The sequence below is a fragment of the Silurus meridionalis genome, chromosome 14, assembly GCF_014805685.1.
Source record: "Silurus meridionalis isolate SWU-2019-XX chromosome 14, ASM1480568v1, whole genome shotgun sequence".
Lineage (NCBI taxonomy): Eukaryota > Metazoa > Chordata > Actinopteri > Siluriformes > Siluridae > Silurus > Silurus meridionalis.
Window position 1 is genome coordinate 17243143 of NC_060897.1, and position 17792 is coordinate 17260934.

At 36.0% G+C, this 17792-nt stretch overlaps 1 protein-coding gene across 2 annotated transcripts in view; it reads right to left on the reverse strand.

The window, feature by feature from the left end:
* The window catches only part of trap1 (TNF receptor-associated protein 1), a 45525-nt gene extending 30641 nt beyond the window's left edge, over window positions 1–14884 (reverse strand). The window contains exons 1-13 of one of the 2 annotated variants that reach the window (XM_046865900.1): window positions 14690–14883; window positions 13331–13492; window positions 11014–11096; window positions 9932–10072; window positions 9765–9836; window positions 9500–9660; window positions 9225–9334; window positions 9066–9139; window positions 3435–3590; window positions 3209–3329; window positions 2913–2982; window positions 2657–2804; window positions 1767–1952 (exon numbers count right to left, since the gene is read on the reverse strand). In XM_046865900.1, coding sequence (XP_046721856.1) covers window positions 1767–1952; window positions 2657–2804; window positions 2913–2982; window positions 3209–3329; window positions 3435–3590; window positions 9066–9139; window positions 9225–9334; window positions 9500–9660; window positions 9765–9836; window positions 9932–10072; window positions 11014–11096; window positions 13331–13492; window positions 14690–14786 — 1581 coding nt within the window. In that variant the 5' untranslated portion in view covers window positions 14787–14883. Of the gene's footprint in view, window positions 1–1766; window positions 1953–2656; window positions 2805–2912; window positions 2983–3208; window positions 3330–3434; window positions 3591–9065; window positions 9140–9224; window positions 9335–9499; window positions 9661–9764; window positions 9837–9931; window positions 10073–11013; window positions 11097–13330; window positions 13493–14689 lie in introns of both variants that reach the window. The other variant, XM_046865901.1, reaches the window with a different exon arrangement.
* Window positions 14885–17792: the final 2908 nt, after the last annotated feature.

Consider the following 17792-nt stretch of genomic DNA (forward strand, 5'->3'; position numbering starts at 1 on the left):
AAGTTTGCTAATGACACAACTGTAGTGGGTCTCATCATCAAGAACAATGATTCAGCATACATAGAGGTGCAACAACCAACAGCCTGAGGTAGATCCAACAACTTGTCTCTGAACGTTGACAAAGACCAAAACAATACCCTACAATGGATAGTGAGGACAATCAAAATAATTGGAGCCTCGTTTCCCTCGATCACAGACATTTACACCACATGCTGCATCCGCAAAGCCAACAGCATTGTGGATGACCCCACACACCCACTCCTACTTTCAGGAAAGAGGTACCAAAGCATTCATGCCCTCACATCAAGAATGTGTAACAGTTTCTTTCCTCAAGTCATCAGGCTCAACACACAGAACTGAACTGTACCAAACTCTCACACAAATTTTTCACTCAACTGTGTGTTACTGAACTGTTACAAACTTAAACTTAAACACACAGTTAAGTACTCTATACAATTCAAGCATATGTATAGATCCACATATACATGAATTGTATGGAGTACAATTCATGTACAGTGGAACCCGGTTATGTCGATGTCCTAGGGGGGGGTGCCAAAAAGCATCGAGATAACCGATGATCGAGATAAACGAAAATCAAAATGGCGGCAATATATTAACGTGCTTGAAATTTCTTTATGTACATGATGTGCGTTAATAAATGAGAATGTGCATGCATGTGTTTTTGAAGGGGTTTTTTACACAACAGCGTTGCCGCAATTTGTTTGATGAAGGCATGCTATAAAAATACGTACAGTACATGTTTATCTGTCAGGAATCCACCTGCCAAGCACGGCGTGGCAGGTGCTTTCTCGGCCGCTTTCTCTGAAGCTTTGCTTCAATCGTGCACATATGGTGCTCGTTTATCATCATCACCAGCTCCTATTTAAACTTCCACACTCTCACTGTCCGTTATTGTTGGTATATGTTGGTTCACGGCAGTCGTTGTTATCGCGCATGCGTACCCCGGTACGTGTCTTCCCACCGGCACTCTCTCTGTGGCTGCGCTTTTCTTCCCAAAGCCGCGCCGCGCCCCTACTAACACTACGAACACTAGCACTAACTAACAGCAGAGATTCACCAGTATACAATACAACACCTGTAGCAGCTGTAAACCTTGATTTTTCCGCCACTTCCGCGAGTTCTTCTGCGGCTGCATCGGGATAACCGACGTTAAATGGCAAATTTCTCCCCCCTTGTGCTCGAGATATTAGGGTTCGGCGACATAAAAAAAGTCGACATAACCGATAAAAAATGCTTAGAAAAAGCGAGAATTTGGCGGTTCCACTTCAAAAACATCGACTTAATAGGGTTGTCGAGGTAACCGAGGGCGAGATAACCGGGTTCCACTGTATATGTATAGATCCACACTGTCTGTGTAAAGCTGCTTTGAGACAATGTCTATTGTTAAAAGAGGTATACAAACAATGAATTCAATTTAATGTATATTGCACCACCCTTTTTTATATTAAAACTGTTTGCATGCAGCTACTCCATTGTTGCTGTTTTTTACATTTTGTGTAAGTTTACTAGTACACTCTTGTTTACAGTTCTTTTTGCACATCAAACTGTATAACAGTATTTACACAGTATAACAATATACAGAAGGTATAGTATACTGGTCAGCACTATTTTGTGTATTTGTTCTGCACTGTCCTTATCTTTATCACCAATGTAAGACAAAAAAAATTAAAAAATCGTAAAATGAACCATAACATTATTTTATTTCATCTGGATATATCTTCTTACTTGGAAGAATTTGAGCTTACCTCCATATCCTTCATTTTCATAGCCTCATAGTATGGAGAATGTTCGGCCAAATGGCGGTTGGGCGCACACAAGTAGTAGATGTTTCTGGTGCCTGCCTTCATGCGTGAAGCATAGTCCAGGAGGCTGGTTTGCTGCCCAGCAGGCAATGCTGATGATTCAAAGCGGAGCAGCTTGGCTATGTCTTCCTGAGGGATGGTAATTAAACTAATTAAAAACGTATTATATAAATGTAACATGCACATTATATAATAAAATAATCTGTTGTTTAATACACATAAAATGTTGAACTTTTTACCAATCATTAGAATATAAAATAATACCTAGTAGTATTTAGCAATTGAAACTTTGCGCTAGCTATTTTGGTTACATTTATTTTTGAAGAAAATGTGGATGTTATTTTAAATATTAGTTAATAAAGTATATAACTCTAAACAAGTGATTTTATAAAAGTCTGCTCTCATCACATATCACTCAATTATTAGCATGTGTGGCTGGTTCAAATTTGGAGGAGCTGTACTAAATAAAAACCTATATTGTTAACCGCAACTGCTGTAACATAAAGGCGCAACCACATAAAACATAATGACTAAATGGTTTTAATATTTTATTTAACTGACTACCTTTACTGCGCTATAATGATTATCTAATTAAGCTGACAACTTCATTAAACCAGACACAAAAAACTTGCTGCTTATGCATATTGCAAGAACATTAGACTAATTAGTGTATCTTTTTTTTAACTTACTGGTATGTCCATGACAGTATGAGTGGTCAGGCTTAATGGATCCCAAATATAATTTTTTTAAACATTATGCCTGGGGCACCATGCAACTACACAATAAGCAATTATTTTCAATTATTGAGGTCAGTATACAGTGTTCTCTCTAACCTTTATCTCCTGTTCATTGCTGGTTACGATGCCTTCTCTCATAAAAAGACCATAGTCCTCAAAGAAGCGAGCATATTTCTCTGGTTCCTTCTTACTCTGGTCCAACAGGAAACGAATGATTCTCTGCTGCAACACATCCCGCAGTTTTCTATGAAACAGAGAAAAATGCAATTAATGAGCAATAAATGCTAAAAAGCATGACTGCTTCTTGCACAAACTAAGGGGTATATGTATTAAATAAGATGACCCGGTTTACCTTATGAGAGCACTTTCCTGGAGTAACTCTCGGCTGAGATTTAAGGGGATGTCCTCACTGTCCACCACTCCTACAATATACACACACACCCATGCAACTTAAAAACCAGAATGCAGTGTCATTTTGTATTCTCTCTCCAAGTTAATTCCTAAATGTGTTAATTCACAGAGGTAATTTCTTTATTTTGGTACTAAAAATAGACAGTCATACAAGTAAATATATAGAAAAACCTATCTATATTATAATGACTAAAACTTTGCTAAATCAGCAAAACCAAAATTTTTAACTGGCCCAACCTTGTAAAAAGCGCAGCCACTTAGGCAAAATGTCTGTAGACTTGGTCTGAATCAAGACTTTTCTACTGTACAAAGCCACTCTGGAGCCCATCTCCCTGTTGACGTCAAACATGGTTGGCTTCTACAATTCAGATATAAACAAACAAACAATGTCAGGCAACTGTAAAATAATAAACATATAAAGCATGCTATGCTTCTGCCAATTCTAGACATCATACAATCTCACCATTTCAGGCACATAGAAAATGCTGCGTATGTTGAGGGGAGCATCAGCACGGTAATGCAATGTGTAGCGAGGTTTATCATATGCCTTAGATGCATATCGGTAAAACTCCTCATGCTGCCACTCACTGATCTCTTTGGGATCCATCATCCAGATAGCCTAGAGAGAATGTTTTTTTGTTTATTAAGCTTTAACGTCAACATTTAATGTTTTAACCTTTATATTAATGTTAGCATCAGGACTATACACATGACAAACATGGGTCATCATCAAATCCATTACATTTAAATTACTATACAAGATATTTCAGCTTTACTTCTTTGTTCAGCTTCTCCCATTAGGGGTTCGCCACAGCGGATCATCCATCTTCACACCCCCTGTCCTCTACATCTGCCTCTATCAAACCAACTACCTGCATGTCTTCCCTCACTACATCCATAACCAAACCTCTGACAGTTAAAGCACCCCATAGGATTAGGAATGTAGAGGTTAACAATGACTCATCCTAGACCAGGTGTTAAACTCAATTACACAGGGGGCCAAAACTCAAATCACACTTTAGGTTGTGGGTCAAACAGGATAAACATTTATTGAACACACTAAAATATTGTGCTCTCCATAAAAACATCTCCTGTCAAACATAAGACGTCGCACATCTAAAATCATGCAGCTCTTCAGAAACTCTCCCTCGGTAAATGGCTGGGCTGATTTGCCTCCGATTTCTCCTCTGCCACAATAAAACTTACTTTAACAGCAGCTTTAATTTTTGATTTCGCTCTAGTGAAAAGCGTCTGCTGAAATGACAGGTTCTTCTTTAACTCTTCTACTTTCTGTATCTTTTGCTCTGCATTCAGGTTTTTCAGCTTATTCTGATGTGTCTTAGATTAAATTCCCTAATTACAGCCACATTAGCTCTACAAATAAAACAAGAATTATCGCCAATGTCAGTATATACATCAACAGAAGATTAACTTGATTGACTCTGGAATGTTCCATTAATAACAATAATAATAGATCTATATAAAACGATCTTGCTGGCCAGATATAATTGTTCATCGGGCCATTGTGTTCATTGTGCCCGCGGGCTTTGAGATTGACACATATGTCCTGGACGGTCCATTTTGGTGGCGGTGATTGAAAGTTTAAAATTAGAATATATGTACCAAAATCTGGCCAGATCTCAACTTTTTACATCCTGCAATTCTTGTGATTGCCTTTTGAATTGCAAATGGGGATAAGTTTGTAAGTACTACATCAGTTGCAAGAGATACCAAAAAGAATAAACCTCCAGTTTTCTTTATTTTTAATCGGTTCACCTCCAGTGTTTACAGTAGGGATGCACCGAAATGAAAATTCTTGGCCAAAACCGAAAAAGGGGAAAGCAAGGCAGAAAACCGAAACACCGAAAGAAATAATGCCAATTATTATTAATTATTATTTTTTCAACTGCATAAATTAATATTAAAGTTTCAAAGAATAAATCAATTACAAATTATGAAAATATTTATTTATAGCACATTGCAACAATGCACAGGATAAAATAAAATTCAAACAATGAGCCGTGAAAACCAGCCGACTAGAAGATCGTTATGAAAAGAAAAAAGAAGAGCTAAAGATGGCGCTGATTTCAGTTGAAAAAATGGCCCTTACAACTGACTGCTGGACCGCTCTAACAAGGGAAAGCTACATAACCGTCACATGTCATTACATAGACTCTGAATGGCAGATGAAGTGCGCGGTCCTGCTTACAGAGAGTTTGTCTGATAAACACACTGCTGACAAGCTGGCCGAAAAGTGAAGTGAGGCCGTAGCTTCATGGGACATCACAGGAAAAATAGTATCATGTGTTCAAGACAACGCAAAAAATATCGTGGCAGCAAACGATCAAACTCGTGTCAGCTGGGATTCCGTGCCGTGCTTTGCCCACACATTACAACTCGCCATAAATGATGGCTTCAACATATACATAAACAGGGTCATCGCAGCTGCTGGAAGACTTGTTCAGCACTTCAATCACAGTACTGTAGCTACCAGAGCACTCCATGACAAACAGGCACAGTTGAAACTTCCACCGCATCGCCTGATAAAGTCCTGCAAGACAAGGTGGAACTCGGTCAGTGACATGTTTGCCCGGCTCGTGGAACAAAGGTGGGCAGTGACTGCCGTACTGTCTGACCGCACTGTCACCAAACTAGCGGACGCCAGAATTCTTGAGCTCAAAGATGAATACTGGCAGCTGATGGAGGACGTGGCACCTGTGTTGACAGCATTAAAGTGTGCCACGACTGTAATGTCTACCGAATCTGATGTGTCCATCTCAAATATATATCCCATCACTTACGGCCTCTTACATTCACATCTTAAGAGAAACGAAGAGGACAGTGCTCGGGTTTTGGAGTTCAAAGCAAAAGAGCATGCCTCATTGGCGCAACGAATGCAGGTAAGAGACGTTTTGAGACCTTGATTGAGAATTATCCATTCTATACAAAATAATGTCATAGGTGTTGCGCCACCTAATCGCTTAAATTCGTTACTTTAGGTTCAATCTAGTGCACTCCTACCAAAGCCATCGATGATAGCGACGATGCTGGATGCCAGACACAAACATCTAGGTTTTCTAACCACATCAGAGAGGCTGGCTGCCAACGCAAAGCTGCACGAAATGGCATCCGCAGTAATTCTGAACGAATCACAGACAGAAAATCCAAATAGTAGGGTTACTCAAAGTGTGCAGCAGGCCCAAGCTGGGGGTGATGACGGGAAAAGAGCCCTTCAGTTGCTTCTTGGAAGTAATTACAATGAACGGGATATCAACGACTCGGAAAGTGAGGTGAACAACTTTCTTAGAGAACAGCATCCTTCCCTTGACACAAGTCCACTAGATTGGTGGAAAGCGAATGCCACCAGGTTTCCCAGGTTGTCTCAGCTGGCAAAGGGCTATTTATGCATAACAGGAACATCTGTACCATCAGAACGCGTGTTCTCAGCAGCTGGCCTCACGGTCAACAGACTTCGCACAAGACTAACTCCGGAACATGTTAACATGCTGATCTTTTTTAACAAAAACCAGTGATGTGCACTTCAGGTAGCTATGTTGCGCTGTATCCTTTTTGTGCACACGAAGTTTGTATAATTGCGTTAAAGTTAACATTCATATTAATGCTGTGTGCTACATAAAATTGTTAATAAATTAAAATGTGTTCTTTTAAATGTTTAAAGCTAAAAGTGTTGCACAGTTAACACATTAAATGTGCTTGAATATAGAAATGAAGACGATTTCTGACATTTCTGAATATGTTTAAAAAGTTCCAAAATTGATGCAACAAACGTTTTGTTTTTTTTTAAGGAAAATGTTTCAGAGTTACACAAATGTCTAGGCATTTTAAATGAATAAAAAAAAATAAATAGATGTTTCACGTTGAATGCATCAAATGTTTATTTTTTATAATGTTTAAACCAAAAAATGTAAATAAAACTCCACATTAATGTCGCAAAGTTCACGGAATGACATGGGTTGTTTTACATATTTTTTTAAACAAAAGTGTTGAAACGTTCACACAATAAATGTGATGGAATGGGGAAATTTAATTATTTGAATGCATCAAATGTCTTTAAAGTGTAAATGGGCACAAAATAAATATGTTGGAACTGTGTTTTAGAAGTAACATTACAAACTGTCAAATGTTTTTTTGTTTTTTTTTCGGAAAATGACAGCAAATAAAAAGTTTTATTTGAAAAAGAAACCAGTCTGTTTTGCCATTCAATTAACATTAGAGGACAAGAAAATTAATACCAGATCGTTAATTTTTCGAAATAGATTAGCATATAATTTAACTTAACTGGTACATTTAGCTCATTAACAAGTAATATATAAGTATTAAAATGTTATCCATGTGAGGTAAGTAAATCTAGAAGACCGCTCAATTGGCTTAATAACTAATGGCATATAGGCCTTTAACACGTAATGGGCATTCACGAGTAGATGGGCTTTTTCGCATTTTCCGGATTTTCCTTGATATGCACAATATCCTATGCACATTTGGAAAGAAAATAACACCATAACAAAAACTTGCCGACATGGACGCACGCTCGCTACGATTTCCGCTCTATGGAAGTGCGCTCCACTCAGTCGCTAACCGCCCGAGCAAGCGCTCCGTTAATATTCCGCTGACGCTCGCCGTAAACCAGTTCCAGCTCCGACATAAAGTTTTTCTAGTAGGCCTAATTGTTTACTGTTTGTACCAAAATTATTTTATAATTGTCTAAAATTATGCATGCTGATGAATAGCAATTATGTTTCCAAACTAATTTTTTTAATTCTTCTTAATTGTATTAATTGTATTAATTAAAATGTATTAAATATATTAATCTATCCTTAGCAAACATTCCTAAAATGCAAAAACTGAAAAAGTGTATTTGATTTTCATTCACTTTATTTCCGTGAAAATAGCTGCCGTTGTTGTTCAATAGAATATTCAAAATAGGCTCATTAAAACACAAACGCACACACTCACACGAGATGAAATGTGCGAGATCTTTACAAAATACACATGGATTATAAAGCATGTGAAAAGCACACAAGATAAAATGCACTTAGAACGCTTGGATTATGAACTGGGTTGAGCGAGCGGAGTGGAATCTTCAGAAAGGCGCTCTGCGCTCTTAAGGAAATATTACCACTCCGCTTCGCTCAGCTCATATGCCAGAGTGCATCTGAGACTGCGTTATATTAGTCATTGTATTTGAATTAAATAATTATATGAAATGATCAATCGATTCATTTTATAATCCTACTAGCCTTTTATTTACAGTAAAAAACCCTTTCCTTTGTGGGAGGACGCTTGCGTTGCATTGCACAACAATTCATGCGATAACTACTGTAGACGCATCTTGCAGTATGAAGGTTAACGATTAATCGATTAATTGATCGTTAATTTAAACGACGATCGATCATGAGAATTTGTCGAAATTGACATCCCTAGAACATACACAGGCTTCTAAGGAAGCAACCTATAAAACTCTCATTATAAGTGTTTATTGCTTTTTACGATTGACTGGCTACATTTTTCCTATGATTGGATGAAAAAAAAGACGAGTTAGTTCTGCTTTTCGTTTATCTACAGGAATGCTGTGCTATAATAAAACATAACGCACTACAGACTGTGGTGCAAGTTGTATAAAAATAATGGCCTTTGTATGTATTGCATCCAACATCAACAATAATCAATATATCAAATAATAATGCCACCCCTTTCTCTCTCTCAAAAAAAAAAAAAAACCAATTCAATCCAGCTATGATAATATCGTTACTAAATAATTTAAGGGATGGACATTACAAAACTATCATCATTACTGGAGAACGACTCTTACCCCCTGTATGAAACATTTTCATCTCTGAGCAGCTCCTTCAATGACAGACTGTTACATCCTAAGTGTCTGAAGGAGCGATACAGATCTTTTCTCCCTGCTGCTATTAGACTTTACAATCAGAGCTGCTCCCAGTAAACCAGAAACCATAATACACATTGGTGTTTTTAACTGTGCAATAATAAAAAAAAAAAACTTTTTATGCAATAAATGTAAATTATCTTACTAGGACATTGTTTACATTAAGAGCATAAAGACTTTACTTACCTGTAGCGTGTTCAATCTTCTGCCATTCAGGAACACAGGAAAACTGACAAAGTTGCTGTATTTATTTACAACCTCTGTAGGGCATATGTTTAAAAACAAATAAGTGAAACAATCATATAGGCAACATATAACGTAAATTATTTTGTTTATAAATGTTACCTTTAACACGGTCCTCAGAAGAAAATTCCTTGCATTCGTCTTTCAGGTGCAAGACAATTTTAGTCCCCTGTCTCACCCCACTGGCCTCAGCAATCTGAAACACTCCTGAGCTACAGACAATTTTTCCTTAAAAACTATCCAGAGTACTTTTCCCCCTCATATCCCTCCCCAGTCTAATCCCAGTCACTGAAAAGTGAATACATTCATAAAAATAAAATAAAAACAAAACCCTACTGCTGTTACTCAAGACCATAGATTATTGTTCTGTACTGTACCCGTCTGATGACCACTTGTATCCAGGAACACCAGGCTCTGCACTCTGAGAGTAAACATCCAGTTTATCTGCAACCATAAAAGCAGAGTAAAAGCCAACACCAAACTGCCCGATGATGGAGCTTTTGGCCTCAGCTTGACTCTGAAGAGTGTCCAAAAACACCTAAAGAAAAATTAATAAATAAAAACCTATGTAAAAAATAAACATCATATTGTGAAAGAGGTTTTGAGAGATATCCTTTTAAAAACAACTGTGTGTAATGTGACCTTAGAGCCTGAAGAAGCAATAGTGCCCAGGTTGGTAATAAGTTCCTCTTGATTCATCCCAATGCCAGTGTCCTAAATGAACATTTAGATAACCATATTTGTATATAATGCAATAAGCACTATAATAACACTTCCCGTAGGAAAAACATCTTCAAGGCTGAACACACCTGAATAGTTAAAATGCCTCTTGTTGCATCAGTCTTTAGGTGGATTTCCAGGGCTTCAGAATTTCCTCCTCCTGTAATTAGCTTATGTCGCAACTTTTCTAGGGCATCACTTGCATTTGAGATGAGCTCCCTTATGAACACCTGAAACCAATCAGTCATTAAGATATATGTTACGAATCTGATGTTTAAAGTCCTAAACATGATATTTCAAACTCTTACTCTGAAGTGATTACAAATGAACCAGCCTAATGTTAAAACCTAATTTTATATAATGATGAGGACAGCAATTATATACTTCAGAAAGTAGCTGATTTCTTGATAATTAAATTATTACAAATAACACTAACACAAAGTGCTTTGTACTTTTAGGGCTCTTGAAATATAAATCATTAGAAAATTGGTGCTTGAATGTTTTGCAATTTATGTGAGCCAGTACATTTCTAAGGAATGTGTTTCTGTGCACCTTAAGCTGTACAAAAAATGTACAAAAAAAATAACTGCGGTTAAGTATGCCAACCGTTTTTTTTTTTTTAATTATAACACTGACTGAATACTAACAATACCTGGTGCAAGCACAATTAATCAATGATCTACAGACAAATATAAAATTGATATATAAAGCAATACCAAAAAACAAAACTGAAGTGTAAATACAGGCCAAGCCTAATTTCTTTCTCATGCTTGTATGCACAGCATTTATTAAATTTAGATGTGACCCAATGATCTGACGAATTGAAGATTGAACTGGTCGAGGCAGGACAGTAAATACAGGATAGTAATACAGCTATACAGGTATTAAAATCAATTCAAAAGAATTGTACATGAATAAACAAATGAATAAGTTTGTGTGCAATATTTTATTTATTATTAGTGCATATTTTTCATCATATTATTCCTCCAGGCTTCTAAAAATTCCATTAAAGTGATTATTTGTTATTGTTAAATCAGACATTAAAAAAAAAATTACAAATTATTTTTATTGTATAACTTTATTATATTTAATATTAAAAAATCGGTTTGAATGAGCTATTTAAACTGTGTAAAAATACTATTATTTAAAAAAATGAATACATTGTCATTACCTCTTTCTCTGAATACAAAGATCTGGCCACAATGTCCAGCAACTTTTTTGTTTCTGCCTGAAATTCATGCTTGGAGTAAGACCCTGAAAAAAAAAAGAAAAAAAAAAAAAAGATAAAGATACTAAATATTGTGTTGTGGAAACACTAAGAAAATCCCTAAAAGAATATACAAACATACACAATCACACAAAGACAGACTATTTGTCAACTTTATTATTATACAGCTATTGTTTTTTCCCCTACAACCATCAACTTCAAACTACTCTGTAAGGTTACTGATGTCTTTATACATCGCTATATAATAATACAATTGTAAATTCATATGCTAGCAAGCTAGTTTTAGTTTATCCCAGTTTATCTATCTGTATACTATCTGTATGTGTCCTGTGTATTATCTTGGGTACATCTCAAATGTAGTGTGCATACCTTTTTTCTTTCTTTTTTTTTATAAATGTGCCTTACATGCTCACGGTTATTTGCTCAACAGTTTCTGCACATATTCCCTGCCATAGTTTTTTAATGAATCTATTGTAAATATTTACACTGTTAAATGCACTTTGTAAATTTGCACAATGCTTCTGTTTGCACTTCTGGTAGATGCAAAACTTTATATACTTTTATATAGGGATGTAAAGATTCCTCAAGTAACTCGAGTAATTTGATTACAAAAATTAACAGAGGCAAATTCATTTGCCTTGATGCTTTGTTTAGTCTATTTACCTAAACACTGAGCACTGTGTTTCCCACGGACCATTATTATTGATGCACAACCACTAAACACTGGAGCACGCTGGACAGGTAGTACAGAAGACGTTGTAGAATTTAAAATGAAGGAACAGGGAGAAAACAGCGAGGGGCGAGGAGAAGATTCAGACCAAAGCAAACGGCAAAAATGTTTACAAATTTTGGGATAATTTAAAACTATAACAAAGAAAAAACTGTATGGTGTGGTTACCGTTTTTAAAGTAATTTGAAAGATTTTTATATTTTTACTTTTGTATTATTTTTTGGTGAAATTTCAAGCAGCTTCTATGGAGACAAGAATACCACATTATAATACTGTACATGAGTTTCATTAAACTAATAATTTCCCATAACCTACTCTAGACAGCCACTGCGGACTGCTGACTTTTTGAACACAATTATATTCATAGTTTGATGTAATATGGCTATTAAATGCACTAAATGGGTTGTTTTCACCAAACTATTGTATGCAAATTAAGCAATAAAAATTCAAATTTTTCTAAAAAGAAAATTACAATTTTCAATTTTAAGAGACCTGTCTTATTTTCTCTCTTTTATTTTGTATTGCTCTTTAATAAAGAAAAAGTACTTCTTATCTGATTGATTAATCGATGGAATAGTCATTAAAATTCTCGATTACTAAAATAATTGATAGAAGCAGCCCTAATTTCATTGCTGTGTACCTATAGAGTGATATGACAAAGTTTATGTATGTATCTATGTATCTATCTATCTATCTAAAGAATCATTATGTGATTCTTTAGAAGAGGCCACTTTCTGGTCCAATTCTGAAGTTTCCGTGCCCCATGTAAACCTATACGCAGCTTGTGTACTGTGTGTACAGTATACATACATATGCATACACATACAGTGGGTACAGAAATTATTCAGCCCTCCTTAAAATTTCACTCATATTTTGCAGCCATTTGCAAAAATCATTTAAGTTCATTTATTTTCCTCATTAATGTACACATAGCACCCCATATTGACAGAAAAACACAGAATTTTTGACATTTTTGCAGATTTATTAAAAAAAGAAAAACTGAAATATCACATGGTCCTAAGTATTCAGACCCTTTGCTGTGACACTCATATTTAACCTGACAGAACTGGAGAGGATCTGCAAGGAGGAATGGCAGAGGATCCCCAAATCCAGGTGTAAAAAACTTGTTGCATCTTTCCCAAAAAGATACTTTCCGTACCCACTGTACATATGTACACAGTTGAGGCATTTAGTACTGCTCTGAATAAGCTATTTCACATAGCAAATTTGTATTTAAATAATGGCATGAATTTGTAGATGAGCAGTAAATGTATATAGTAATTATGGTACCGTTTTTAAAGTCAAAGTATGCTCAAAAATCACAAAAAACAAATAAAAAATATATAAATTAAATTTTTTTATTTTAAATTGAACTGTCAAACTGACAATTCTGCAACTTGTGATCTTGTGAAACAATTATTACTAAGAACAGTACTGTTTCTTCAGGCTATGGATGGCAATCAAAATGTAGTTTGTGCAGCTGTATTTCGTAAGTGAATAAATAGACCAGAGCAGTAAATGGACTGTTACCTTGAACGTCTTCTGTGTCACTAATAATGTTATGGAGAACTTCATCTTCAGCCGTTTCTGCTCGAACGGTAAAGGAACGACAGTTTAACTTCACACCAATATGGCTTGGCTTCCAGAGTCTAAGACCAATGCTATACTGCTCCATCCATGTTGGTGCACCGACTATAAAACAGATACAGGTTTTGTCACTATCAAATTTAGATGACCTTTATATGGATTTTATATTATATATATAAAAATGTGTTGGTGACTTTTTGGACAAGGCATATATAGAAATGGAGACAGAACTAAAAACATATTCCAAAGACTTGGAATATGTTTCCACCACTGCAGATCTATGGACTGCTCAGAATAAAAGTTTATTGGGCATTACTGTACACTGGATCGATCCTGTTACTCTGCATTGCCAAAAATCTGCAATCGCCTGCAGACGATTTCATGGGAGACACACGTACGATTCCATCACAGCAGAGAGAGAGCAAATTCACAGCTCATTTGTGGTAAGATAAACTGCTACGGTCACGGACGATGGCGCAAACTTTGTAAAAGCATTCAGAATGTTTCCAGCTGATGATGAAGCAGAGAATGATGTAGACGAGGACATATTTACGGAATTGCACGAAGTTTTACGAGATGACAGCTAAAGGTATGTTCACCCTCCACATCACCAGTGTGCAGCCCACACCCTTAACCTTATATGCACGAACGACATAGTAAAAATTTTTAAGGCAGATTGCAAAGCAGTGTACAGAAGTGCGATTGGCAAGTGTTCAGCCTTGTGGTCAAATGTTAGTCGATCAACTTATTGTTCTCTAAAAAGTTAGAAAACATTTTAATCGTTTAAGACATGTCTTTTGCCCTAATATAACATTTCTTGATGGCAATTATCTGTATTACACTGTTTTAATGCATTACTGCATTAAACACTAGTGCAAGAACTTCTCACCTTTTAAACCTGTAAGGCCTAAAAGAGATCAAGCCTTAACCAGGTAACGTATTACTTTCCATAAAAAGTAACTAAGTAACGCAATTTGTTACTTTTTTGGGGAGTAACTCAATATTGTAAAGCAGTACTTTTAAAAGTAACTTTCCCCAACACTGTGTGTGTGTGTGTGTGTGTGTATAAACACACACACACACACACACACACACACACACACACACACACACAAACAAACAAATACATATACATATACATACACATACACATATACACAAACACCCACATTATAGATCACTTAAAAAATAAATCATGGCAAATGTAGTGGCTTGTGGTGGAGTGTATCTTGGCATCTCTCGTTGCCAGCCTAAAATCATGTAATGAATGTCAGTTCTCCAAGCTTTCATTTACACCGTTACCTCCACAGAAAGTCGTTGAGACACTACGGCTTCGGCTAAACGAAGAAAGACTAGAAGTGCGCAGACCAAACCTAAGTAGAGTTAAACACCGGGACATCTTTCAAGTCTTGCGATTTGACCTACTACTGCAAGAAACGACGCGTGGGACAAGCGTCGTACAAGAAAGACCTTCTCGTGGCGCTTACTGATGACGTTATAGAGCGCGTCGAACGTGCTTGTACTCCGTTAAATATTAGAACAGCGTGATTAAAATGTCCTCCTCCCCAAAAACAAAAGAAACACACTTCAAAATCGTACATGTAACGTACCTCTCTAATAAATCCATAATTAAAAAAAAAATCTCGAGTATTTGGTATTTCTTGGTATTTCTGTAATTGAAAAAATTTTATTCAATTTTTCAAGTGCCCTCTGAAAAACATTCCAGGTTTGTCTCATTTGGTCGATAGTGTCGTATTAGGATTACTGTGGTTGTTACCAGTATCCGTCGTTAGAGGGTGCTGGAACATACCCAGCCAACATGTCCATGTGGGCCCCATATGGGTTTTATCTGGGGTATATGGGCATCATGTGGGCATGGGGTCAGAGTGGGCACTTTGATGGGCTGAATGTGGGCCCCAGTTAGGCTGCCCATTTTGTTTATTCAAGGGCCCTGTATGGGCCACATTTGGGCTATATTTATCTTTATTTGTCAAAAGAAATCTATCATTCAATTATTCAATTGATGATAAATTAAATTGATATGTTGTTTGCGTGTTTTATAACATCAACCAGAGGTGGGTAGAGTAGCCAAAAATTGTACTCAAGTAAAAGTACCGTTACTTCAGAATAATATGACTCAAGTAAAAGTAAAAAGTAGACATCCAAATAATTACTTGAGTAAGAGTAAAAAAGTACTTGGTGAAAAAAGTACTGAGTAACTGTTGAGTAACCTCTGATTTATTTTTTAACACAAGACAACAATCAGACAGACAAAAATACAAAATAATCTTTAGGCAAATTATGGCTCATCCAATCAATAAAAATAAATTAAAATTAATTGATTACAAAATAGCTTAAATTAAAATAATTCAGGTAAAATCAAGTACTTAATAAATAAAATAATAATAAAATAAAAAAGAAATAAGCACAAGTAACACAAATTTCCAAACTTTTATACTTTTTTTACCAGGCAGAACTAGAATGAGGCAGCCCATAAATTCCCATAAACTGTGTGTGTGTGTGTGTGTGTGTGTGTGTGTGTGTGTGTGTGTGTGTGTGTGTGTGTGTGTGTGTGTGTGTGTGTGTGTGTGTCCAGTGACAGAACAACAAAAGGAAACACACACACACATTTCATACCAGGCATGCTGAACACCTCATAATGTAGCTACTCTCTCGCACTTTTACTAAGGTAAACATGCTTTTAATATGAGGTCAGGGGTGTGGGTTTTTTGTGTGTTTAACTTTTTAGTTAAATGTAAGCTGTGTCTTTCAGATTCAAAGGTCGTATCTACTATGATAGCAGCAACTCCAATCTGTCGAAGCACCTCCAGAAAAGACTTGCCTCAACGAAGCTAGAAGATAACCTGGTGTTATGTTGTACATTGTTGATAGTTTTCATATTTAAGCTGTGAAAGGAACATTTTTAAGGGCTCAACACAACAGCTTTTATGATGCAGAAGCCAATTACTTTGTGTTTAAGTCAGTTTTGTGTTTGTATAGACCATAACGCATAAAAGGGCATTAATGGGAACATTAAAGAAAGTTCTTTAAAAATGTAACTAAAAAGTTACTTTAAACAGTAACGCATTACTTTTGGTGTAAGTAATCAACAAAGTAATTGAGTTACTTTTTGAATGAAGAAACTAGTAACTGTAACTAGTTACTATTTCTTAGTAACTAGCACAACACTGCCCAGATCCCTGTTTGAAGTGGCCATATGGAAAGCCACAGAATTCAGATTGTTCCTCTTATATACTGGACCTGTTGTATTGCATAACAATTTATCACATAGTTTATCCCAATACTTCATGAGCAATGAGAATCCTTCTTAGCCCAGAATTTTCTCATTATGCAAGTCAGTTACTGAATGTTTTTGTTGAAAATTTTGCAGAAATATATGGGCCTGAGTTTATTGTGAATAATGTACATAGTTTAATTTATATAGCACAGGATGCAAGTAAATATGGACCTCTAGATCAAATTTCATGTTTTTCTTTTAAAAACCTTTTAGGTAAAATAAAAAAGATGGTAGTAAAACTTGTACATGAGAATCACAAAGTCAAGGCAAAAAAACAGGTGGCTAGTGTACCTAAGCATAAAAAACTTTAGCTTTCTGGACCTGTTCCTCAGGGATTTGAAGGATGCAAACAGTACAAACAGTACTATGGGAAACAAATGTTTCTTTCATGTAAAACAGGTGACAATTGTTTTGACTTGAATGGACAAATATGCCTTGTAAACAATATTTTGTACAGTTCATCTGGGGACATGTATTTTGTGTATGATTTTTTTTACAAACATAGAAACATTTTCTAATTATCCTATTGACTCTTCAGCTCTGGGAATCAGAGTTGTGCATGAATTAAATGGACAATTTCAAATTGTACCTGTAACTGAAATAACAAAGAAAATGCTGCTTCTTCCATATAATGGAGCTTTTGTAGCTTTTTGCCTCTACTACATGATTGCTGACATAATGCAATTATTTTATATAGCAAAATGCTGTTCTTTGCTATAATGGAATTTCTGGATTCTTGGACTGTTGCCATTATCCCAAAAAACTGGTTTACTGGGCCAGAGAAAGAGGCGTGTTACTGGCCACCTTCCTCCACTGTCAACATAGACCGATTTGTTCAAAAGGGAAGAGGCCCACAAGAAGATAGAAGATGGTTAAAATTCCAAGTGCGGGTTTTGGAAAAAGCTGGTGAGGGTAAAATTTTATTAAAAGATTGTTCATGTGGTAAAAAAATTTTTTTTAAAGAATTAATCAATTTATGTAAATTCTGAATGTACACTAAATCACATTTCTCTAGCTGATTATCCCACTGCCAGGACAAAGATACGGAAAGCTGAAGTGACCTCAGATCTACAATTGGATGTTTTGGATGTTTACCTCAGAATTTAG